The 25,617-nt window shown below is 45.1% G+C and overlaps 1 protein-coding gene across 4 annotated transcripts in view; it reads right to left on the bottom strand.

Annotated features, from left to right (window-relative positions):
- Nucleotides 1-15,498: 15,498 nt before the first annotated feature.
- Nucleotides 15,499-25,617, bottom strand: part of LOC141084515 (N-acetylated-alpha-linked acidic dipeptidase 2-like) — a 98,126-nt gene continuing 88,007 nt past the window's right edge. For all 4 annotated transcript variants that reach the window (XM_073569270.1, XM_073569271.1, XM_073569273.1 and 1 more), the window contains 5 exons: nt 25,378-25,468; nt 23,112-23,376; nt 19,322-19,403; nt 17,058-17,150; nt 15,499-16,373 (listed from right to left, as the gene is read on the bottom strand). In XM_073569270.1, coding sequence (XP_073425371.1) covers nt 16,187-16,373; nt 17,058-17,150; nt 19,322-19,403; nt 23,112-23,376; nt 25,378-25,468 — 718 coding nt within the window. In that variant the 3' untranslated portion in view covers nt 15,499-16,186. The remainder of the gene's footprint in view (nt 16,374-17,057; nt 17,151-19,321; nt 19,404-23,111; nt 23,377-25,377; nt 25,469-25,617) is intronic.

The following is a 25,617-nucleotide window of genomic DNA, read 5'->3' as shown; positions in this document are numbered from 1 at the left end:
ATATACACCACATGAGGCAGACACTGGGGTATATACATCACATGAGGCAGACACTGGGGTATATACATCACATGAGGCAGACACTGGGGTATATACATTATATGAGGCTGACACTGGGGTATAAACATTATATGAGGCTGACACTGGGGTATATACACCACATGAGGCTGACACTGGGGTATATACACCACATGAGGCAGACACTGGGGTATATACATCACATGAGGCAGACACTGGGGTATATACATCACATGAGGCAGACACTGGGGTATATACACCACATGAGGCAGACACTGGGGTATATACATCACATGAGGCAGACACTGGGGTATATACATTATATGAGGCTGACACTGGGGTATATACACCACATGAGGCTGACACTGGGGTATACACATCACATGAGGCAGACACTGGGGTATATACACCACATGAGGCAGACACTGGGGTATATACACCACATGAGGCAGACACTGGGGTATATACATTATATGAGGCTGACACTGGGGTATATACACCACATGAGGCAGACACTGGGGTATATACATCACATGAGGCAGACACTGGGGTATATACATCACATGAGGCAGACACTGGGGTATATACATCACATGAGGCAGACACTGGGGTATATACACCACATGAGGCAGACACTGGGGTATATACACCACATGAGGCAGACACTGGGGTATATACATCACATGAGGCAGACACTGGGGTATATACATCACATGAGGCAGACACTGGGGTATATACACCACATGAGGCTGACACTGGGGTATACACATTACATGAGGCAGACACTGGGGTATATACATCACATAAGGAAGAGAATTGGGTATGTACATCACTGGGACTGACACTGGGGTATATACATTATATGAAGCTATCACTGGGGTATATACACCACATGGAGGCAGACACTGGGGTATATACATTATATGAGGCTGACACTGGGGTATATACACCACATGAGGCAGACACTGGGGTATATACATTATATGAGGCTGACACTGGGGTATATACATCACATGAGGCAGACACTGGGGTATATACATCACATGAGGCAGACACTGGGGTATATACACCACATGAGGCAGACACTGGGGTATATACATCACATGAGGCTGACACTGGGGTATATACATCACATGAGGCAGACACTGGGGTATATACACCACATGAGGCAGACACTGGGGTATATACATCACATGAGGCAGACACTGGGGTATATACATTATATGAGGCTGACACTGGGGTATATACACCACATGAGGCAGACACTGGGGTATATACATCACATGAGGCAGACACTGGGGTATATACATCACATGAGGCAGACACTGGGGTATATACATCACATGAGGCAGACACTGGGGTATATACATTATATGAGGCTGACACTGGGGTATATACATTATATGAGGCTGACACTGGGGTATATACACCACATGAGGCAGACACTGGGGTATATACACCACATGAGGCAGACACTGGGGTACATACATCACATGAGGCAGACACTGGGGTATATACATTATATGAGGCTGACACTGGGGTATATACATTATATGAGGCTGACACTGGGGTATATACACCACATGAGGCAGACACTGGGGTATATACACCACATGAGGCAGACACTGGGGTATATACATCACATGAGGCAGACACTGGGGTATATACATCACATGAGGCAGACACTGGGGTACATACATCACATGAGGCAGACACTGGGGTATATACATTATATGAGGCAGACACTGGGGTATATACATCACATGAGGCAGACACTGGGGTATATACATCACATGAGGCAGACACTGGGGTATATACATTATATGAGGCTGACACTGGGGTATATACACCACATGAGGCAGACACTGGGGTATATACATTATATGAGGCTGACACTGGGGTATATACACCACATGAGGCAGACACTGGGGTATATACATCACATGAAGCAGACACTGGGGTATATACATCACATGAGGCAGACACTGGGGTATATACATCACATGAAGCAGACACTGGGGTATATACATCACATGAGGCAGACACTGGGGTATATACACCACATGAGGCAGACACTGGGGTATATACATCACATGAGGCAGACACTGGGGTATATACATTATATGAGGCTGACACTGGGGTATATACACCACATGAGGCTGACACTGGGGTATACACATCACATGAGGCAGACACTGGGGTATATACACCACATGAGGCAGACACTGGGGTATATACATCACATGAGGCAGACACTGGGGTATATACATTATATGAGGCTGACACTGGGGTATATACACCACATGAGGCAGACACTGGGGTATATACATTATATGAGGCTGACACTGGGGTATATACACCACATGAGGCAGACACTGGGGTATATACATCACATGAGGCAGACACTGGGGTATATACATCACATGAGGCAGACACTGGGGTATATACATCACATGAGGCAGACACTGGGGTATATACACCACATGAGGCAGACACTGGGGTATATACATCACATGAGGCAGACACTGGGGTATATACATCACATGAGGCAGACACGGGTATATACACCACATGAGGCTGACACTGGGGTATACACATTACATGAGGCAGACACTGGGGTATATACATCACATAAGGAAGAGAATTGGGTATGTACATCACTGGGACTGACACTGGGGTATATACATTATATGAAGCTATCACTGGGGTATATACACCACATGAGGCAGACACTGGGGTATATACATCACATGAGGCAGACACTGGGGTATATACATCACATGAGGCAGACACTGGGGTATATACATCACATGAGGCAGACACTGGGGTATATACATTATATGAGGCTGACACTGGGGTATATTCACCACATGAGGCAGACGGAGGCGGCGGCGACATTAGTGCGCTCTAGCTTTCTCTTAAAGGGCCAATGGCCAAAAACCGGGGATGGCGGCCTGATTTACAGCCCAGTGCTGCAGCTCAGCGGGCATTTGCCGGGCCTGATTGTAATTACGGATTAGCAAATTGATTCACAATTATTTAAATTCTTAACTAGAGAAGAGCGACTTTGCCTTTTTTCGGGTCGAGTCGGGTTTCACGAAACCCGACTTTCGCAAAAGTCGGGTCGAATGAAATCGGCCGATTATCGTGAAAAGTCGAAGGCCGACTGAAACACGAAACCCAATGCAAGTCAATGGGGAACCAAGGTCGGCAGGGAGTGGAGGACAGGAAACACACCTACAGTGCCCATTTCAATGCCAAAAACATCAATTCTTATTACTTAAGCTTGTCAACCTTAATTTACTTTATAATAATAGTTAGGCATTGAAAACTGGGGGTTATTTGGCTAAAGTTGTGGGGGGTAGGGCTGGCTCCAGGTTTTCATGTGCCCTGGGCGAAAGAGCGCCCCTTTAACACATACCACAACTCATGATGCTCCGATACGGCAGAGAAATAGTGGTATAGTACAATGATAAATACTTCACTTCTTACATCTCATGACTGATATCCATTTTAAATTCTCCAATAGCTCCAAAAACGGACAGTATATAACTCCATACAGTATTATGGCCACCGCATAGTGCGCTATACAGAGTAATGAGGCCCATATATTTCTCCATACAGAATCATTGGTCCCATATAATGTTTGAAACAGTATATGATGAGCTCCACTTAATGCTACAGAATATGTTGGTCCCATGGATGAAGCTCCACTGTGTTATGGGCCCAAATAATGCTCCATATATAATGGGCCCCATTTCTAATGCTCTAGTGTATAATGGGCCCTGTAAATGCTGCTCCAGTGATGTCCACCTTTGGAATGCTCCAGTGTATGGTGGGCCCCATCGATCATTCTCCAGAGTATAGTGTTCCCCAAAAATTGCATTCCCAACATTGAAAACAATTAAATAAGTCTCCTCGCTAGGGAATCCCTGTACTAGTATGGACTCATCGTCCCCATCTTCCATCTCACTGCACTTGGCTGTTTAGGCAGAGGGCGTACAGACGTGATGTCATTGCGCTCTCTGATCAGAATATCACTGTCAGGACATGCGGAAGACGTCATGGCGGTTGAGCAGGGAGAGGTAAGTATTTAAACTTTGCAAGTGCTGTGATCCTGAGCAAGTGGGGGGGCCCACTCGTTGGCGACGGCACTGGCACAGGGCCCCTCAAAGTACGGCGGTGTGTGGCGGTGTGTCTGACGGCGGGTGGGGGTCTGGTGGGGGTCCCTCCCGGTCCGGTGGGGGTCCCTCCCCCTCCCACCGGCAGAGACACTTTTGCGTACTATGAGGGGCCCTGTGCCAGTGTCATCGCCCATGAGTATGTCCCCCCCACCTGCTCAAGGAACCTGCACTTTCATCTGTATCTTCCTCTTTGTCACCGTGTAAGGTGGTATAGTATGCGGGAAGGGGAACCTGTGTTTCATCAGGGTCAGATTCTGGCTGTGTAGAGTGCGAGGGGAATGTAGTGGTCTGGGTCAATGTACCAGCAGAATCATCTAGCAGTGGCTGGGCCTCAGTGCACTTGTGGTGCCCCCAAGAATATGGTCGCCACAGTGGCATTTCCTTCCTCCTAGGGAGTGTGATGTCATGCTTGGGAGCAACGAAGGATCACTCTAGCAGTTAAACCAACACACAACACATTTCCCACTCCAGGCCAGCAGGGAGACCTCTGAACCTGACTGCTGAGGAGCTGCTCTCTGTGGTCGGGAGGAGGTAAGTTAGGGCACCCTGTGCAGGGAAGGGGAAGTGTGTGGACGTGAGAAGGGGAGCTGGAGGATGAGCAGAGTTAAGGCTCACTCCTAGCTGCAGCGCATGGTCCAGATTCCGGTCTCCGAGTTAGTAGGGACACTGATGTTCCTGCAGCAGAAAACGGAGGAAGTAGCAGCTGTAAATGCTCTGTACCCAACTAAGGCTCGTAGGCCCCAGCATCGACATGTGGGAGCCAGAAGGAAAAGGCTACGGCTGCCTGCCATACGAGAAAGTACCAAAAGAGAGTCAACAGGGGGAACTTCATTGAACTCAGCACTGCGAGTACCTCAGATAAGCGCTAGAACAGAGGCCACACTACCTATCTGCAGAGAGAGAATTCCAAATTGGCTTCCAGGCTGACCAACTCCTTCGCCATCTGTATTCTGGGTCCTGGACGGCACTTACCAAGTACAGGTAAAGGAACTGCACGACTGTCATCTTTCTCCTGCACCTGGCGCATGGCTCTGCTACATCCTGCACTGCACACCATCTACCAACTCTTTCATCTGCCCTGTGACTACGGCCCTACCTGTGCAGGACTTCTATATCTTAGCTGCACCACAACTTCTGTCCCAGAGAAGCGACACTGCAGCGCTGGTCAATCTAATCAGAAACCACAGGTGGCATCACGTATCATTCACCTATAAATGTAATTCACCCCTTTGCATGGACGCCCAGGGCCACGGAACGGGTCACCACCACCGTGACACATCCCTATGAGACACCGGCCTGGTACCGATTAACCCCACTGCCCTGGCTGGCCACCCACACTCCATGTCAGATTCATCTTAGACTTGGGAATTCACGATTTGACTTGATAACCCAGGCATGGTATGATAGAAAGAGATACATGGACTAATGTGAAGTGTGGCCTGCTGCATCATTCACTTTTGGTGGGGGTGAAGGACGCAAGGAAAGGGGTTCTTCCAGACCAGGAGCCAGCACTTGATGACTCAGTGCTTGCATTTTTTGAAACTTCAGAAGAGGAGGGCATATTTGCTGGAGTCTGTTTTGGCAATGTAAGCCAAAACCAGTTCCTCATTCTCCGCCTTTAAAAGCGGTTAACCTACTCCCAGAAAAGGTAGCCTTCCAGGCATTCCAGAGCGAGACCATGACGCAGGCTCAACACCTCCTGCCTTAGCTGCTATTGTGCTTTTGCCACTACCAGCAGATGCACCACCACCATCAGCACCAGCTGGCCCCCTCACGCCCACGTCTGCGGCATCTTCCACCAAACTTCAAAATTTTGCATAAAATAGACCCAAAATAACATCAGATATATGCCACTGTATCACAAGCGTACAGCTCTATTCAGTCAAAGGATAATTGTCAATCTCCCTATATATTCCATCAGTCACACAGACGCTCACAGGCTCAGTATGGATTAGACAAGAATATAAAAATTAGACAAAGTGTACAGTATCATTAGATTGCAGGTATATATATAGTATAGTTTCAACATTCTAAATCTCCGTAGATATTTGAGGCGGCACACACATATATACATATGTATATATAGCATACTTTAAACATTAACAATGTACGTCTATATATCAGGAGTAGTGTTGCCTAACCCCGCTAGTGTTTTGGTTCGTCGCACAGGAGGCAAGTTCGTCCGTCGAACCCCATTGAAAACAATGGCAGGCAAACACAGACACATAGAAAACAATTACAAAACACCTTTAAAGGTGTCCCAAAGCAGACACAATGCTCAGAAGACAAAAATAACATGGAAAAGGGCAACTACATTTTGAAAAAAAAGAGGTGGAGGAGTAAAAGGAGGAGGTGGAGGAGACACAGATATAGGCTTGTCCTGCCCTTATGAAGTCAAGAAAGGCTGGAATAAAAATGTAAAATACAAACCAAAAAAAAAAAAAAAAAATAAAAAAAATTCTGAAATCAAACACGATCATATACCGTCGGACTTCCCACCAATAAATTATGCCAACTGCCGATGGGGCGGCGTTATTTCCACGAACCACCGAACAGCGTCCATGAAAGCAAAAGTGTTTGTTTTCCAGGGGCTGTATGATTGCAAAGCTGAACCTTAAAGGAATGTCCAAAAGGGCACCACCAGGAGTGGAGCCTGTGGCTTAATTGGACTCCACCCGGGAAACCACAACCATACAAGCTACAGAAAAGATGGACAGATTGCAAGCTTTGTCGATTCTGTGTGTGGTGTGGTATGTCCGTTTGTAGTTGTGCTCGCGATTTCTCAGCTTTATTCCGTTAACGACCGAGACTCCAGCATTCCCCCGCGGTATGTGTCAAGCTTACTAGAGGTATACGCGAGGCTCTGGCACATGAGATCGAGCAATAACAGGTCTGTCATGCCCTTACATGTCCGGGGCTGCATGCGCGCTACACTGAAAGGACCAGCTTTTGTCGCTTACAGGTGCGGACAACCCGCTGAACACCGTTAGTGATGGGGATCTGGGATTCCAATTATTCCACGCGAACGATGATTTCCCAGTAAGTGCAGGTCAACCGCAATTACGGAATTAGGCCTAACCGGCATTCTTGAAAAAATGAAAAAATTAAGTGTCCAAACCACAGGTGCTGTAGCTTGCTTAACAGCTCGGCAGCCGTTCTCAGGCCCAGTATGGACTTGACAACATTGATGAAAGTTGATAAAGGGTACAGTTTCACCGGATAACACGTATATATGTAGCATAGTTTACACATTAAAAACCTATGTCTATAGATCAGGAGGCAGACTCAGACGGTCTCAGGCCCAGTATGGATTAGACAAAGGTGAGAAAGGGTACATTATCACTGGATAGCAGGTGTATATATAGCATAGTTTAAACATTTAAAATCTCCATGTTCTCAGTATGGATTAGACAACAATCTAAAAAGTAGAAAAAAGGAAATGAATTTGAAGCATACAATGTTAGGAATCTGTGTCCTGCCATACTAATGCAGAGATCCAGATCCTCACATTTGTCTCCAGAGGCTAAGTCCTTTCAGCCAGCTTCTGAGCATGCTCCTGGAATGAGCTCCCATTGGAGTTCAGGAGTCAGGTGCTCAGGTCCTGCTCCTGATTCCATTGGCTTAGCTCAGGGCTCTGGAGATTTCTGGCAGGTCCCGTACGCTATAAAAAGTGTGCATGGCCGCTAATCCATGCGCTAGTATTTTCATAGTGCTGCTGATGGATGCTGGACTGGTGGCTGACTTATTATGAAACCCCGTCCCTCTGATATTACGACTGTGTGAGTGATTGGGCAGCCACCAGTAGCAGCGCTAGCGTCAGCGCGCTCCAGCTATTTCTGTCTCAGCAGCTAGCGTCCTGCATCGTGCCAGCGATATCGCGGTGTCTCCGCTGAGGCTCCGTTCTCACCACGCTGCGTTTGCAGTTCCTCGAGCGTTCGCAGTTGCGACGTCTCGCACCTTTCTCTCACGGTAGGTCTAGACGGAGTTGTCCTGATGTCTAAGGCTACTCCTGTGACTATTTATACCGTGTCTGCTCCGCTGGAGTCTGTGACCTAAAACAGACTCAGCGGTTTTGTATGCTTTAAGCGTGCAGCTCTGTGACCTTTAACAGAGCTTGCTTTAGTGCACTGGGTGAAGTGAACCCCGTGCACATTACCGCTACAGTGCTCTGCCTCTCTAGCAGCGGTCAAATCACCTGCCGTATGGTGGACCCCAGGTGGCGAACACGTTTATTTAGATTTTTTTTTAAGCGTGTTCCGCCGCCGTAACATCCAGTATACACTTTTGGTGGTATTTTTAAATCTTCATATATTTCTGTCTCAGTAAGACAGTCCAGCCTCTCCACAATAGGAAATGAGATGCATACAATTACTGACAAAGTCTAGTGATTGTAGAAATCTAGGAATTAATAATCACGGGAAAAACTTCCGTCACAATTCTCAGAGGCGATGCTGACCCTCAATTAATTTGTGTGTGGAGACAGCGAAAACATTTTTGTGAAGAAAGTGTTGCTGTATCGCAGTACCGTTGATCCCATCAGCGTTACTCATCGCCATCAAATTTTTATCACAGGGAGAGATGTAAACATGGTGCTCACTGCCTATCATGATCTGTCACGTAACTTTGGAGTGCAAAAGGCATAAGCCACAGGCCGTAGGCGATTCTATGGGATTGGCATGAGAGGGCACATTTAAAATTGTGCGCCGGAATGTCACACGTCTGTGTAGGAAAACTGTGAAAGCTGATGATAAACCACCACTGCATGTCACTGTGAGTCGACGTCCATAAGAAATGGAAGCCATTGATCATCTGAAGCTAGAGCCCGGCCAGCGGGACAGGGCAAAGCTACGTCTTAACCATCATCTATCAGTTCAACAAATTAGTAGTGCCAGTCCCAGTGATGGATTTGACAGCCCAGACTACACAGCGGAGGAGCAGGGAGAGAGGTTAACATTGCAAATGCTGTGGCCCTGCCCAAGCAAGGGGGGCACACTCGTGGGCGTCGGTACTGGCACTGGGCCCCTCATAGTACGGAAGTGTGTCTGACGGCGGGTGTGCACCCCCACCGTCAGAGACACTTGATTGCACTATGAGGGACCCTGTGCCAGTGCCCACGCCCAAGAGTCGGCCTACCCACCTGTCCAGGGCAACGGCACTCGCATGGTTGCGTGCGCTAGGTGGTGACCCCAGCCATGGGGGAGAGGCAGCACAGTTAGGGAGGTTTACAAAATGGCATATGTTGATGTGGGACATTCAGCTGCTGCTAAAGGCGAAATAGGTCAAGTCCGAGGAAGAGGAGGACCAAAGCAAGCCATTTTTCTGGCAACCTATGTGTCATCAGGGTAAGGTGGGACAAAATCCTTGGAAACCCATGCATGGTTCATTTTAATGAAGGTTAGATCATCCACATTTTCGGTCGACAGACGGGTCCTTTTTTCTGTCAGGATTGATCCAGCTGCACTGAAGACTCTTTCCGATAGCACACTTGCAGCTGGGCAAGCGAGCTCCTGTAAGGCATTTTGGGCCAATTCAGGCCAGGTGTCCAGTTTAGCGGCCCAATAGTCAAATGGGAATGACCTGTGAGGGAGAACATCTATATGGGACGAGAAGTAGTTTGTAACCATAGTTGACAACTGCTGTCTCCTGTCACTTTCAATCGATGCAGTATTACCAATCGTGTGAGTGGGACTTGAAAAATCAGTCCACAACATGGTCATGAAACCACTATCTCCAACGCCACTTCTGATGTGTGCACCACGAACACCTCTTCCAAGCTGCCCCCGGTCCCTACGGCTCGTGTGAGAACCATCACCGCTGCTGTTTGCTAGGTATGCCTCAACCAACCGGTTTACCAGAGTTGCTTGTTTGTTAGCCAATATTAGGTCAAGGTTCTCCTGTGGCATTATGTTTTGGAATTTGCCTTTATAGCGTGGATCCAGGATGCTGGCCAACCAGTAGTCGTCATCGTTCATCATTTTGGCAATGCGGGGGTCCCTTTTTAGGATCTGCAAGGCATAATCTGACATGTGGGCCAATGTTCCCGGTGTCAATGATGCACTGCGAGTGCTGGGTGGAGGAGCACTTTCTGGCAAATCCACATCCCTTCAGTCACGCACAAACCCTGTACCAGACCTTGCCACACCAAAATTTTCTCTTGCCCCACGAGAAGCATCCTCCTCCCCTAAATAATCATCCCCATCATCATCCTCCTCCTCCTCTTCTTCCTCCACCTCATCCACGAGACTTCCCTAACCAGACAATGGCTGACTGTCATCAAGGCTTCCCTCCTCCTCAGAAGCAGACACATAAGTGGGATGCTCATGTTTATGATGGCATAGTCTGCGCTTACCAGCCATGTGCATTCCTCAAAACACTGAAGGACTTTACAGAGGTTTTTCAGCTTCAACCACTGCACACCTGTCAACTCCATGTCTGCCCTCAAAGTGCCTGCCCATGTATCCTCCTACAAATGCATTACGGCCTGCCTCTGTTCGCACAGCCGCTCAACCATGTGCAGGGTGGAGTTCCACCTTGTTGCAACGTCGATAATTAGGCGGTGCTAGGGAAGGTGGAGCAATGGCTGCAGCTTCTGCATACGACTGTAGTGTACCGGCGACCGGCGGATGTGCAATCACAGTCTTCACACCTTATGGAGCAGGCCTGTTAACTCCGGATAATTATTGAGGAAGCACTGCACCACCAGGTTCAAGGTGTGAGCCAAGCAAGGTATCTGTCTGAGTTTTGAAAGGGCTATGGCTGCCACAAAATTCCTGCCGTTATCACTAACTACCTTGCCTGCCTCAAGATGTAGACTGTCCAGCCATGACTCAGTTTGTCGCTGAAAGTAGTCGGCCAGTACATCCTGTGTCTGTCGCCCAAACACATCATCTTCATCACAGCCTGCTGACGCTTTCCACTAGCTGTTCGATAGGGGGACACCTCATGTGCAACACTGGCAGCTGCGGATGGAGTGCTCGTGCGACTGCGCTCTGTGGACGACCTTTCGCTTCTGGAGGAGGAGGGTCGAACGCCTACAGGCAACTGTTTCCTATACCGTGGGCTAGGCAGCACTGTTCCACCACCGCTGTCCCCTGAGGACCCTGCATCAACCACATTAACCCAGTGTGCAGTGATGGACACGTAACGGCCCTGGCCATGCCTACTGTACTGGACCATGCATCAGTTGTGAGGTGCACCTTTCCACTCACTGATTGCTTGAGTGCATGGACAATGCGGTCTTTCACATGAAGGTGGAGGGCTGCGCTTTCAACCAAGCGATAGGGCATCATCTCTAACGAGATTGGTTTGGCAATGTGGGCGTTCAAACCCAGTGTACGCGGATGAGAGGATGAGTACCTTCTTGTCCTACTCAGTCTCTGGTAGGGTGAGCTGGACTTCAGAGCTGCATATGGTGAAACTAGCGGTGGACATGGCGGACTGAGAGAGGGTTGATGATGGTGATTGAGTTGGTGTTCTGATGGCCTAGATTCAGTCTTTCGCTGATACAACATTGTGATTCCCTGACTGCTTTGGCCTTGCGACGACACCTCAACATTTGCTGCTGGTGGTGTGCTAACTGGTGGGCTTACAGTGGGGGAAAACAATGTAGCTTTGCTGACTACCTTTTTTGGAAGCAGTTGCACATGTGGTACGTGAGGTTTGGTAGTCTGTCCACGCTTGCAAGTGCATGGTGGTTAAATGTCTAAGCGTGCAACTTCTTACAGATAACCTTTGCCTGACCATTAGGATTTTGTTCAAAAAAGTGCCACAGTGCACTCTTCCTACTATGGAAGACATTTTGAGGCCTTGCACGCTGTGCTATTTTGACCGTCTGGCCAAGCTGTCCTGCAACTCATTTGGCTTTTGTAACCCGTTTTTGGACTGCTCCGGGCCTGCCAGATAATAGCTGTTGCGATGTCGATGCCTGCTGCGGATGCTCCTCCTCCTCTTCTGAGCTATTGGTAGCGGCACCCTGTTCCCCCAATGGATGCCAATCTGGGTCAACAACTGGGTCATCCATCACCTACTCTTCAATGTCATGTGCACCTTCCTCTGTGTCACCGTGTATGGTGGTATAGTATGCGGGAGGGGGCACCTGAGTTTCATCAGGGTCAGATTCTGGCTCAGTACACTGCGAGGACAATGTAGTGCTCTGAGTGAATGTACCAGCAGATAAATCTAGCAGTGGCTGTGCATCAGTGCACTCCATGTCAGATTCATCTTGGCCTGGGTAATTCACGATTTGACTTGATAACCCAGGCATGGTATGTGAAAACAGCTCCATGGAGTAATCTGTAGTTTGGCCTGCCGCATCCTTTACTTTTGGTAGGGGTGAAGGACACAAGGAAAGGTGTGGTTCCTGACCATGAGCATCCAATGATGACTCAGTGCTTTTATTTTTTGAAAGTTCAGAAGAGGAGGCAATAGAGCTGGAGGCTGTGTCAGCAATGTAAGCCAAAACTTGTTCCTGAAGCTCCGGCTTTAAAAGCGGTTTACCTACTCACAGAAAAGGGAGCCTTCGAGGCCTTGCGGAGCCAGACGATGAAGCAGGCTCAACACCTCCTGCATTTGGTGCTATTTTGCTTTTGCCGCTATCAGCAGATCCACCACCAACACCATCATTACCAGCTGCCAACACCCGCCCACTTCCACCACACTTCATTTTTGGGGAAAATGTACCCAAAATACCACCAATTATATGGTACAAGGTGTATATAGAGGACTAGGGAGAAATGGAATCTCTCTACAGACTTCAGGACACAGTTGTATTCTGTCAGGCCCTGTGTATTTTACACCTCAAAGTAACAGGCTGATTCTGGATGGTGTAAAAAAAGGTGTATAGAGGACTGGGGAGAAATGGAATCTCTCTACAGACTTCAGGACACAGTTAGATTCTGTCAGGCCCTGTGTATATTACACCTCAAAGTAACAGGCTGATTCTGGATGGTGTAAAAAAGGTGTATAGAGTACTGGGGAGAAATGGAATCTCTCTACAGACTTCAGGACACAGTTGGATTCTGTCAGGCCCTGTGTATTTTACACCTCAAAGTAACAGGCTGATTCTGGATGGTGCAAAAAAGGTGTATAGAGGACTGGGGAGAAATGGTATCTCTATACAGACTTCAGGATACAGTTGTATTCTGTCAGGCCCTGTGTATATTACACCGCAATGTAACAGGCAGAAATTGCCTAGTGTATGACAAACTACAAGGTGTATATAGAATTGGGCAGAATTGGAATCTCTCTAGTAAGCACGGACAAACTCCTTGGCTTTTCCTTACAGAGTCACACACAGCTTCAATTTGGCCGTGATACCAGCCGGTACACGGTACTGTGTGAGGAGCGTACACGTACACCGCTGTACTGTGTGTGTGTGTGTGTGTGTGTGTGTGTGTGTGTGTGTGTGTGTATGTAAAATTGTCAAGCTCCATGTTTTTGTATACGGACTGACACACGCTCTCTCTGGTTTTGAATGTAATCAAACAGCAAATATACGAAACTGTATGAATAACGGACAAAACTCTAAGGTGTAGGTCTGTAAGAACGGACAAACTCCTCGGCTTTTCCTTACAGAGTCACACACAGATAGCTTCGATTTGGCCGTGATAACAGCCGGTACACGGTACTGTGTGAGGAGCGTACACCGGTGTACGGTGTGTGAAAAAATTAACGCTCAGTACCTCACCAGGACAAAACAATAAAATTTGGATTGCTTTTAAAAAAGCAGTTTGAACACCAGTGTGCACACAGCAATGCAGGTAGCCTTAAAAGGCAGCCTAATCACCACCAGTGCTGCTGCACAAAAGCAAAAATCTTCACCTATCACTGCACACTAACTACAGTGAAAAGCGCTATCAGCAGAAGCGTTTTTTTTTTCTTTTGGCCTTCCTAACACTCTCCCTACAGAATCAGCAGCAGCTCTCCCTATTCTGAGATCAACATAAGTAACATGGCGGTCGGCGTGCACGCCCTTTTATACCCCCTGTGACGCCACACAAAGCAAGCCAATCACTTGCATGCCCTTCTCAAAGATGGTGGTGACCGCTGCCTATGTCAGCACGTTGCCCACAGTGTCCGTTCTTCCTGATTGGCTGAAAAAGGGCGCTAAAGCATTTTTTGAAACACGACTTTGGCGCGATGGTCACCGACCTCGTGGCCGACCTCACGCTAAGGTCGGGTTTCGTTTCATGAAACCCGACTTTAGCGAAAGTCGGCGACTTTTGAATTTTTTTTCGACCCGTTTCGCTCAACTCTACCCATGGTACATAAGCATGGCTATTAAAGGAGTTCTTCTGGCAAAAGGTGCTCTCTATGTGAGGCTTGGGTTCTACAAAAACAATTCATACTTGCCTTCCATAGCCACCCTGGATCCAGTGCATGCCTGCCTTGTGCTCTGCCGCAGCACTAGAAGCAATGACTTCACAGTTCGACCAGCTGCAGGAACGCTGCGGCTTGTGATCAGCTGCAGCGGACAGGTCATTTGTACCATGCACCATTGGAGAAACATCCAATGATGAGCGGTTCAAGTTGCATGACTGATGCGGCCGATTACAAGCAAGACCTGATTGCTTCCGGTGCTGGCGCGGTGCAGACCAGAGTGGTAAGACCCCACACACACAGCTGGCCGCACCCAGCCAAAACTCTGCACACCTGCAGTTGCCACCGCAAAGCGGGGAGACTCTGCGAGCATGCCGTCTCACACATATATTATGGATCAGCCCCCATATTGTACCCATCACCACCATGTGATACATCAGGAAAGCTCAGCAGATAGTTAAAAAAGGAGGAAAATTCAATAAGTCTGGCTCTACCTAGGTAAGTCTTGATCAACATTCCCCCGTTATAACACGTGCATACCACTTAATGAATAAAGTTGGAGTACACTTCTATAATTTCCACCACTTTCTGGAGTAGAGTACGGTGAATCTGATAGGTCAATATTGACCACACCCATATATATTTTTTAAAAGTCAAAGGAGGCAGGATAAAATCTACATAAAACAAATTGCTTTCCACATACGGCAATTTACTGTTGTAAAACTAAATGATGAAATCCCCCCCCCCCCCCATATGGGATTGTGAAAAAAAATTAAAAAAATTCAGTATAACCTGTTAATTTTGTAAGCCACTGCTTAGTTTGCAGTTAGGGGGTCCAGTGGGCGGTCCTATTTAATGCTTTGGAAAGTGTGTACAGAGGGCTTTTCAGGATAGGTTGTCAATCATTGCTGACAATGATAGTGTACACTTTAGTATAATATGAACTACCACCTTCATTTTAAAAGGAAAGTGCGAGCAATAAAAAGAATAAATACATTTAAAGGGGACTCCATTTTCTGTCGCCTATCGATATGACCAATCACAGTGTCACAATGATTCCCATGATAAATACTGAAAGATAATAAAATTAGACTCTGCTTAGAGTACTTTCTTTTACTAGTTTTTCCTTTTGTTTTCCTTGGGGGAGGAGCTTTGTCCTGTGTTCATGGTCGGCCCCTACGGAGTAATGGACATTATAAAAATATATGGTTTTATACAAAGTACTGGCCCAGAACAGACAGTGGTTCCCGCTTTTCCAGGTGAACCAAAGTGGTGCCGATTCATCAAGCATTTTTCACCCATTTTCTGGTATAAGAAATATTTGAAATTTTGCTAAATTTCTGGACATAAACTTTTTTTTTTTTACAACTTATTTTTACGCCAGTACGGTCAGTCTCCGCCAAGCTTTTAAAAAAGCACATTAGTATTTTGCATGCCAGGCTTGATGACCAATCTTGATGAATCGGGGCCATTACCTTTATATTGCCCCCTATGGAGGCAAATATTGTTCAGAAATGGGTAGCAAATTTTAATATCTAATTGGATTTTTCAAAGTCGTACAAAACTGCTTGGGTCCAAGAAACGGTTACGGACGACCAGAGTATATTTTTCTGTCTGCTGGTTGTACGTCAGTTTTAGGTAACAGCGAGTATAGCGATCCCTTCACCCTAAACTTCTTTCAGAGTCTCTGCGGCCGCTTGCACCGTAAATGTGGCAATAGCAATTTGCCTTTTGACTTCTTCCCAGGCCGCTCTCTGATCTTCTTTGTTTTCTATGTCGAATAAGGCGTCGTAAATACCCGGAAATGATTCTCCAGCGTATTTGTTATGGCTGCTTGGTGCAAAGATGATGTGTCTGTGGAAAAAAAAAAATGGTTTCTTAAAAAAGGCCCCATTATCCACATGTAGCTTGGGCAAAGTCATATCATTGCTATTTCAGCCCTGAACTGCAAAAAATGCTTCTCAACACCCAATCACAGGATGAGATTAATCAGCTCTGGCCCAATTTTGGTGAAGAACGCTAGTTTTCAGACTTTTCTTTGTTTTTGCCTGTTGAGACTCAAAAAGCAGACGGGGATTTTAATTACTTATAAAGATCCAAAACGCCTGCGGGAAGTCAGGTGGGGTGTGGGGTTCATTCTGAGGACCGTGGTGGGTCCATTCGAGACACCATTATAGTACAAAGCACAGAAAGAGCTGCTTTGGTTGTTTCTACCCTTCTGAAAGACAGTTGACAGGGACAGTTAAAAGCACAAGTGTTGTGTCCTCTTCATGCTCTGGAGCATTGAGGGTCCCTAAGGTTGGATCTCCGTGGATCATCAAATGATTGCTAGATAAGTGGATATCAAGGTGTCCAACTAGGGCTCCAAGAGATCGGTTGAGATCTGAAGGAGAAAGAATGTAGCTCCACTGTAGGGCAAATGAAGTCTTACACAGATACCATTGAAATCAAAGGGCTCACACACATGCCAGGTCCCTCAGAGCTACGGTATTTTTCAAGCTAAAAGATGCCAACAAAATAGAAAAAGGTTACCCCTACCTGTAGAAAGGTCTTCCTGGGAGACCCAGAGGATCGGTGAATGCCCTCTCTGCAAACATCAGTTGGTCATTTAGGATGCGAACGGCCATTGGACTAGAAGAAGACATCTTTGGTTAATAGCAGAAAATTTACAGAAAATATATCTTTTCCTGGGGCATGTGAGGGGTCTGATCTTAAATAGACATTGTGCTAAATGTTTGTTTGCCAACAGAAAGTTTATCCTACTGGCGCCAACTGCTAAGTTTATCACCTAACGGAAAAGGAAGTTACGGTCCTTACGATGTTGGGGTACCTAAAACACTGGAATAAGGTGCAGATACAACGGATTGTGACCACCACAGGCACCAGGTACAAGACTTTGAGCCAATGCCTCTTACGACCAGTGTATTATACAGTGGGGAAAAAAAGTATTTAGTCAGTCAGCAATAGTGCAAGTTCCACCGCTTAAAAAGATGAGAGGCGTCTGTAATTTACATCATAGGTGGACCTCAACTATGGGAGACAAACTGAGAAAAAAAAATCCAGAAAATCACCTTGTCTGTTTTTTTTTCATTTTATTTGCATATTATGGTGGAAAATAAGTATTTGGTCAGAAACAAGCAATCAAGATTTCTGGCTCTCACAGACCTGTAACTTCTTCTTTAAGAGTCTCCTCTTTCCTCCACTCATTACCTGTAGTAATGGCACCTGTTTAAACTTGTTATCAGTATAAAAAGACACCTGTGCACACCCTCAAACAGTCTGACTCCAAACTCCACTATGGTGAAGACCAAAGAGCTGTCAAAGGACACCAGAAACAAAATTGTAGCCCTGCACCAGGCTGGGAAGACTGAATCTGCCATAGCCAACCAGCTTGGAGTGAAGAAATCAACTGTGGGAGCAATAATTAGAAAATGGAAGACATACAAGACCACTGATAATCTCCCTCGATCTGGTGCTCCACGCAAAATCCCACCCCGTGGGGTCAGAATGATCACAAGAACGGTGAGCAAAAATCCCAGAACCACGCGGGTGGACCTAGTGAATGAACTGCAGAGAGCTGGGACCAATGTAACAAGGCCTACCATAAGTAACACACTACGCCACCATGGACTCAGATCCTGCAGTGCCAGACGTGTCCCACTGCTTAAGCCTGTACATGTCCGGGCCCGTCTGAAGTTTGCTAGAGAGCATTTGGATGATCCAGAGGAGTTTTGGGAGAATGTCCTATGGTCTGATGAAACCAAACTGGAACTGTTTGGTAGAAACACAACTTGTCGTGTTTGGAGGAAAAAGAATACTGAGTTGCATCCATCAAACACCATACCTACTGTAAAGCATGGTGGTGGAAACATCATGCTTTGGGGCTGTTTCTCTGCAAAGGGGCCAGGACGACTGATCCGGGTACATGAAAGAATGAATGGGGCCATGTATCGTGAGATTTTGAGTGCAAACCTCCTTCCATCAGCAAGGGCATTGAAGATGAAACGTGGCTGGGTCTTTCAACATGACAATGATCCAAAGCACACCGCCAGGGCAACGAAGGAGTGGCTTCGTAAGAAGCATTTCAAGGTCCTGGAGTGGCCTAGCCAGTCTCCAGATCTCAACCCTATAGAAAACCTTTGGAGGGAGTTGAAAGTCCGTGTTGCCAAGCGAAAAGCCAAAAACATCACTGCTCTAGAGGAGATCTGCATGGAGGAATGGGCCAACATACCAACAACAGTGTGTGGCAACCTTGTGAAGACTTACAGAAAACGTTTGACCTCTGTCATTGCCAACAAAGGATATATCATAAAGTATTGAGATGAAATTTTGTTTCTGACCAAATACTTATTTTCCACCATAATATGCAAATAAAATGAAAAAAAAACAGACAATTTGATTTTCTGGATTTTTTTTTCTCAGTTTGTCTCCCATAGTTGAGGTCTACCTATGATGTAAATTACAGACGCCTCTCATCTTTTTAAGTGGTGGAACTTGCACTATTGCTGACTGACTAAATACTTTTTTTCCCCACTGTATGGAAGATATTCCGAAGGTTCAAGGAGTTGGTCAATGAAACACTTGATTTATACATCAATCACACATTGGCATAGATATGAATTTTAGGCTTTTTAGTTTTGTTTTTCCATTTGGTACATTTCTAAATCAGAGCCAAAGGGGTTTGACAGCTTTATAAAGCCCATTCAGTCCTAAAATGAGCATTGCTTGGAGATTATGGTCTTCACCAAAGTGAAATTACCAAAGGTATCAGAACATCATTTCAAATGGATTTCCCAACTTACTTATTGACATCAACGTTTTTAATACGTTGGTGAAGTCCTGCAGCGGAGTTGGTAAAATTATCAATGGCACCAAATAAGTGGTCTACGAGATACAAGAAAAAAGGTGTTAGAAAAGCCTAAGCATTGTGTGTCTGAACATTGTGAGAAGTTAAAACAGCATGGTATACCTTTTGGGACTGGGAATTAATATGGACTAATCCAATTTACAGAGGCCAAAATGATAATTTTTGGCCTCAGTTGGGTAAATGGTAGTCTGGGTAGATTTTAAGGACAATGTCAAGTCAAATACAATAGTAGTCTCACATACATCACTGCAGCGAAATCTATGTGGACTCCTCAATATCTCATCCATGTGTCACTGTTGAACATCTCATTCTAACTCCAGGGATTTTAAAAGTTCCCTCACTTCTTTTTACTCTTCTGTAGAGGCTTCCCACTTCTGGCATCGACAAGATTAGTGAGGTTGGGCACTGAAGTCATCTAAAAAATGTCCCAGGTTCTATACAGTTGGGAAACGATCCACACCTCTCAATTCAAAGCATTAGGAGTGGACCATACTCTTGAAATTTCCACCTCACAGTTGAAAGCAAAGGATTCTTAGGCTAGGGTCACAAGAGCAAAATCGGTCCAATTTTGCTAATCACACTCTGATCAGATTGGGATTAGTTTTTCTTCGATTTGAAGAATAAAAAAAGTTGCAGAATGGAGTGGCAGAATGGAGTAAATCAGACCAAACACAGACCCAAAGACTTGAGTAGACCGTGACTGCTGTACATACATTACATGGGTGACATTGAGACTGCTGTATATTCACCACAAAGAAGACACAAAGACTGCAGTATATGCATCACATAGGAGACACCGAGACTGCTGCATATAGATCACATAGAAGACAGAGAATGCTGTATATATACACATCACATAGGAGACACCAAGACTGCAGAATATACATCATATAAGAGACAGTGGGGATGGATCATATGCATCACATAGGAGACACTGAGCAAGAGCAGATATATCACAAGTGAGGCTAGAGCAGATACATCACAGAAGACTCTAGCTCAGGAGTGGATACATTCATAGGAGACACAGGGGATGTCGCTGCTTACTTTATCTATGGAATGGAATGCCCGCAAAGAAAATCCTGATACTGGTATTAGCCAGGGTCAGAACGTACTTCTGTCCTGAATGAGTTTTTAGTGCATCTTCGCTGCGAAAACGCATCAAAAACGCATTCAATATGCAAATGATTATGTCAAAACCAAATACCAGGTAACATCTCATCGTGGGGGCGTAGCCTTGGAGTATATTCACACAGAGATTTTTTACATGGTTTATGGCACAGATTCCTTGTAAAAATCCTCACCAGGGTATGTTCACACTCAGTCTTTTTTACTGCATTTTTTTGAGCGGCAACGCCACGTTTTTGAGAGGAATTGGAGAATTCCTCCTCAGTGGCTATGTGCATACAATGTTTTTTTTTTAAATTCAGGTGAACACAGGTGAGTTTTTCAAGCAGGAATCTCGAATTTTTTTTTTTTTTTTTTCACAAAGCGTCTTTTATGTCTTTTTATTCAGTTATTTCCGGAGCATTTTTCGGATGGTTTTGGTTAGTAGTGGTTTTTCCATGGTTTTTCCGATGTCTTCATTACTGTTGTTTTCTGGTCATTATTCAATGAAGAGAAAAAAAAAGGAAGCCGCTAACATTTAAGTAAAACAATGACAAAATGCTTTAAAAAACGTCCAGTTGACTTTTGACCTTTCCTATTGACTTCTCTTAGTAAGTACAGTTCGTCTTCCAGGTGGAAAACACGAGAAGAATGGACTCTTCTTTTAACTGCATGGTGTTTTTGGAGCCCTGAAGTGGCTAACAGATATTCAAAAGCCTGAACGTACAGTTGTGGCCAAAAGTATTGACACCCCTGCAATTTTGTCAGATAATACTCAGTTTCTTCCTGAAAATGATTGCAAACACAAATTCTTTGGTATTATTAACTTCATTTAATTTGTCTTAAATGAAAAAACACAAAAAGAATTGTCCTAAAGCCAAATTGGATATAATTCCACAACAAACATAAAAAAAAGAGGGTGGACAAAAGTATTGGCACTGTTCGAAAAAATCATGTGCTGCTTCTCTAATTTGTGTAATTAACAGCACCTGTAACTTACCTGTGGCACCTAACAGGTGTTGGCAATAACTAAATCACACTTGCAGCCAGCTGACATGGATTAAAGTTGACTCAACCTCTGTCCTGTGTCCTTGTGTGTACCACATTGAGCATGGAGAAAAGAAAGAAGACCAAAGAACTGTCTGAGGACTTGAGAAATTGTGAGGAAGCATGAGCAATCTCAAGGCTACAAGTCCATCTCCAAAGACCTGAATGTTCCTGTGTCTACCGTGCGCAGTGTCATCAAGAAGTTTAAAGCCCATGGCACTGTGGCTAACCTCCCTAGATGTGGACGGAAAAGAAAAATTGACAAGAGATTTCAACGCAAGATTGTGCGGATGTTGGATAAAGAACCTCGACTAACATCCAAACAAGTTCAAGCTGCCCTGCAGTCCGAGGGTACAACACTGTCAACCCGTACTCTCCGTCAGCGTCTGAATGAAAAGGGACTGTATGGTAGGAGACCCAGGAAGACCCCACTTCTTACCCCGAGACATAAAAAAGCCAGGCTGGAGTTTGCCAAAACTTACCTGAAAAAGCCTAAAACGTTTTGGAAGAATGTTCTCTGATCAGATGAGACAAAACTAGAGCTTTTTGGGCAAAGGCATCAACATAGAGTTTGCAGGAGAAAAAAAGAGGCATTCAAAGAAAAAACACAGTCCCTACAGTCAAACATGGCGGAGGTTCCCTGATGTTTTGGGGTTGCTGCATGGCATTATGAAGTCTGAAGACTACCAACAAATTTTGCAGCATAATGTAGGGCCCAATGTGAGAAAGCTGGGTCTACCTCAGAGGTCATGAGTCTTCCAGCAGGACAATGACCCAAAACACACTTCAAAAAGCACTAGAAAATGGTTTGAGAGAAAGCACTGGAGACTTCTAAGGTGGCCAGCAATGAGTCCAGACTTGAATCCCATAGAACACCTGTGAAGAGATCTAAAAATGGCAGTTTGGAGAAGGCACCCTTCAAATATCAGGGACCTGGAGCAGTTTGCCAAAGAAGAATGGTCTAAAATTCCAGCAGAGCATTGTAAGAAACTCATTAATGGTTACCGGAAGCGGTTGGTCGCAGTTATTTTGGCTAAAGGTTGTCCAACCAAGTATTAGGCTGAGGGTGCCAATACTTTTGTCTGGCCCATTTTTGGAGTTTTGTGTGAAATGATCAATGTTTTGCTTCATTCTCTTTTGTGTTTTTTCATTTAAGACAAATTAAATGAAGATAATAATACCAAAGAATTTGTGTTTGCAATCATTTTCAGGAAGAAACTGAGTATTATCTGACAAAATTGCAGGGATGTCAATACTTTTGGCCACAACTGTATGAACAGCAAATCGTTTTTACACAGAAATGTTTACGCTTGTTCTTTTAAATGTTTTTTTTTTTTTTTTTTACAGGTTTTCCAGGCTGTTTCCACCTGAAAAATACGTTGTGTGCACATAGTTTTTCAGAAAAATTTTGGAACAGAAATTGGCTCAGTGGCAACACCCCATCAGAATCCACTATATATCCAGAATCCAGTATAGGCTGTTATTATTTTACATGGACAATCCTTTTAAGAACCCGATTGACATGTGTGTTGGAGATAGTTGTGTTTGTTGTCTTGTTTCTTGAGGGCACTTACCGAACGTCACATTGTAGCATTCCATTTGCTCCGTGTGTTTTTTTGCCAAGTTGAAAATGCCATTGGCATAGTTCTTCAGCTCCTCTCCATAATCCAGGGCGTTAAAGGGTATAATGGTGGAGTCTGCCAGCTCGTACACAAGGCTTCCCCTCACTTGGGCTACTGCAAGCTGCTTCTTGAATGATGGGTCATAAAAACGCTCCACCAGCTCAAAAGTCTCATAGACTGTGTGGTAGACTGGATAATTGCTGTATTTGTCGGTTTTCTGAAATATAAAATTTGACTTGTGTTTATTTGGTAACGAATCCAATGTATGTAGATGTTCCATTTGATTACATAAAGTCTTGCGATACAAAAAAAAAATCCAGTTACATTCAAGTGTTATGAAGAAAAATAAGGTCACTGTCTGCAACAAGATCAGCACACTCTTCTTCTGCTGCTCTCCTCATTCCTATCATCCAATGGTCTACAAATTGTTTGTATTCCTGTTGAGCTCAAGGCACCATCTCTATTACATACAGACATATTTATAACTAACAATCTCAATAATTAAAAAGTCACTGTCCCCACAAAATCAGCACAGTCCTCTCTTATTGTCGTCACCATTCTCTTTAGCCGATGGTCTACATGTTGATCTACTCATGCCAATATTATGGCTTTGACCATCTCACATGTAGATCGTTCTCAACTGAAGTAATCACAGGAATGGACGGGTCACTGTCTCAGACACTCTTCTTCTGCTGTTACAATTACCATCATCCCCATGGTCTACAAGTTGCTTTATCCCGGCAATCTCCATGTTTACGATTTATCTTATGGATGTGTGATCAACATGTTAGTAAGGGACAAGCCGTTTAATGACAAATGTACGAGTCACTGTCTCAGTATGGATCAACACAACCTTCTACTTGTGCTACTTATTCTCATCTTAAGGCCGAGATCATGGAACATGCAAGAAACATGACCGAGTCTTGCATGTTAATACCCGGTACTGCCACCGGCACTCAGGAGCGGAGTGTGTGGCTCCATGTATTGCTATGCGGCCGCACGCTCCGATCCGAGTGCCGGGTATTAACATGCGAGACTCAGCCGTGTTTCTCACATGTGTGATCCCGGTATAATATGGTACATGTTCCAACCCCTCCAATTTCAAGACTCTGACTCGACTAAGTACAGACCTATCATAATTACAGAAAGTGAATCACATGAATGGAAAAGTCACTGCCTCCCACACTCCTCTTCTAGTGTTGGCTTAATTCCCATCAACCGATGGTCTACACGTTGTTCTGCTGCTGCAAACGTCATGGCTCTACCTGTATCTCATGTAGATCTGATGTAACTAGCAACGTCATAGCTCTGCCTCTATCCCATGTAGATCTGTAGTAACTAGCTCATGTGAATGGACAGGTCACTGTCTCCCGCAAAGTCAGCACACTCTTCTCTTGATGCCATCGTAAGATAGTCAACTTCATGGCAATTCATCTAGATATAGGCCCCAACGAAAAGTGGCAACTCTAAAAAGAATCTATACAGTCGCTTTGTCTCCTTGTCACTTTGGTAGCTGGACACTTGAACCTACTGGTGAGGCACCGTATGAGGTCCCATGAGTGGTCCACTAAAGGGATTGACCAGTAACACGGCCACACCTGTCTATGTCTGGTATTGCAGCTCAACTGCCTTGAAGCAAATGGGAGTGATTTGTAGCACTACACACAGCCTGTGGATAGATGTGACACTGTTTTTGGAGGAAAGCAGACAGGTTCACGTTTTCCCAGGTAACATAATAGCAGTATAAAAGGAAGCACGCTGTAGCGCCATAACATGCAAATATGAAAAATGAATTGCATCACTGCATTAGAAATATGAAAAATTGAGAAAGTTTAGCGCATAAAATGGCCAAGTTATGAGTACCTGGAAGCCAACGTTAAGGCATTTCTCGTTTTCCAGGTCCCTGCCTATGCCAATCCTCACTAAGACTGAAGTCTCCATCTGAATGGGAACCTATGAAAAATCTTCTGTTTAGACTGAAGTCTATATCTCTGTGGAGGGGAAGTGGCCCTGCTTTGATTAAAAACGCCTGCAGCTAACAGGTGGAGTGCTCAGTCAGAAAGTAAATGACTACAAATTTCAAAAACTGACCGTCACATCCAAGCATAAACATTATGTGAACAGGTGCTTAACCTAGAGTCACCAACTCATATACATGCAAGTGTGCTTCCTTTTTTGCTCATTACTTTTTTGAAATTTATAATAGCAGTATACTCACCCGGTTTTTGGTATAGCGAGCTCTTCCAGATGCAATTCCTAGACGTTGGAAATAGGCCTCAAAGTCACTGCCGGATCCAAGTTTATTAATTCTGCAGAACAGAGAACAGTATGAGCACGGTACGTCAGTCGTTAGCAGTGAACGGACCAAGACACAAACAATTTTGCAGGAAACTATTAGTATTGCCTGCAAACCTTTTATTTAATTCATTGCCCTTGTGCATGTTTTTTGTGTAGTTTT

The sequence above is a fragment of the Dendrobates tinctorius genome, unplaced genomic scaffold, assembly GCF_039654945.1.
Source record: "Dendrobates tinctorius isolate UK_male_01 unplaced genomic scaffold, ASM3965494v1 ptg000023l, whole genome shotgun sequence".
Lineage (NCBI taxonomy): Eukaryota > Metazoa > Chordata > Amphibia > Anura > Dendrobatidae > Dendrobates > Dendrobates tinctorius.
This window is presented reverse-complemented; position numbering and strand designations above follow the sequence as displayed.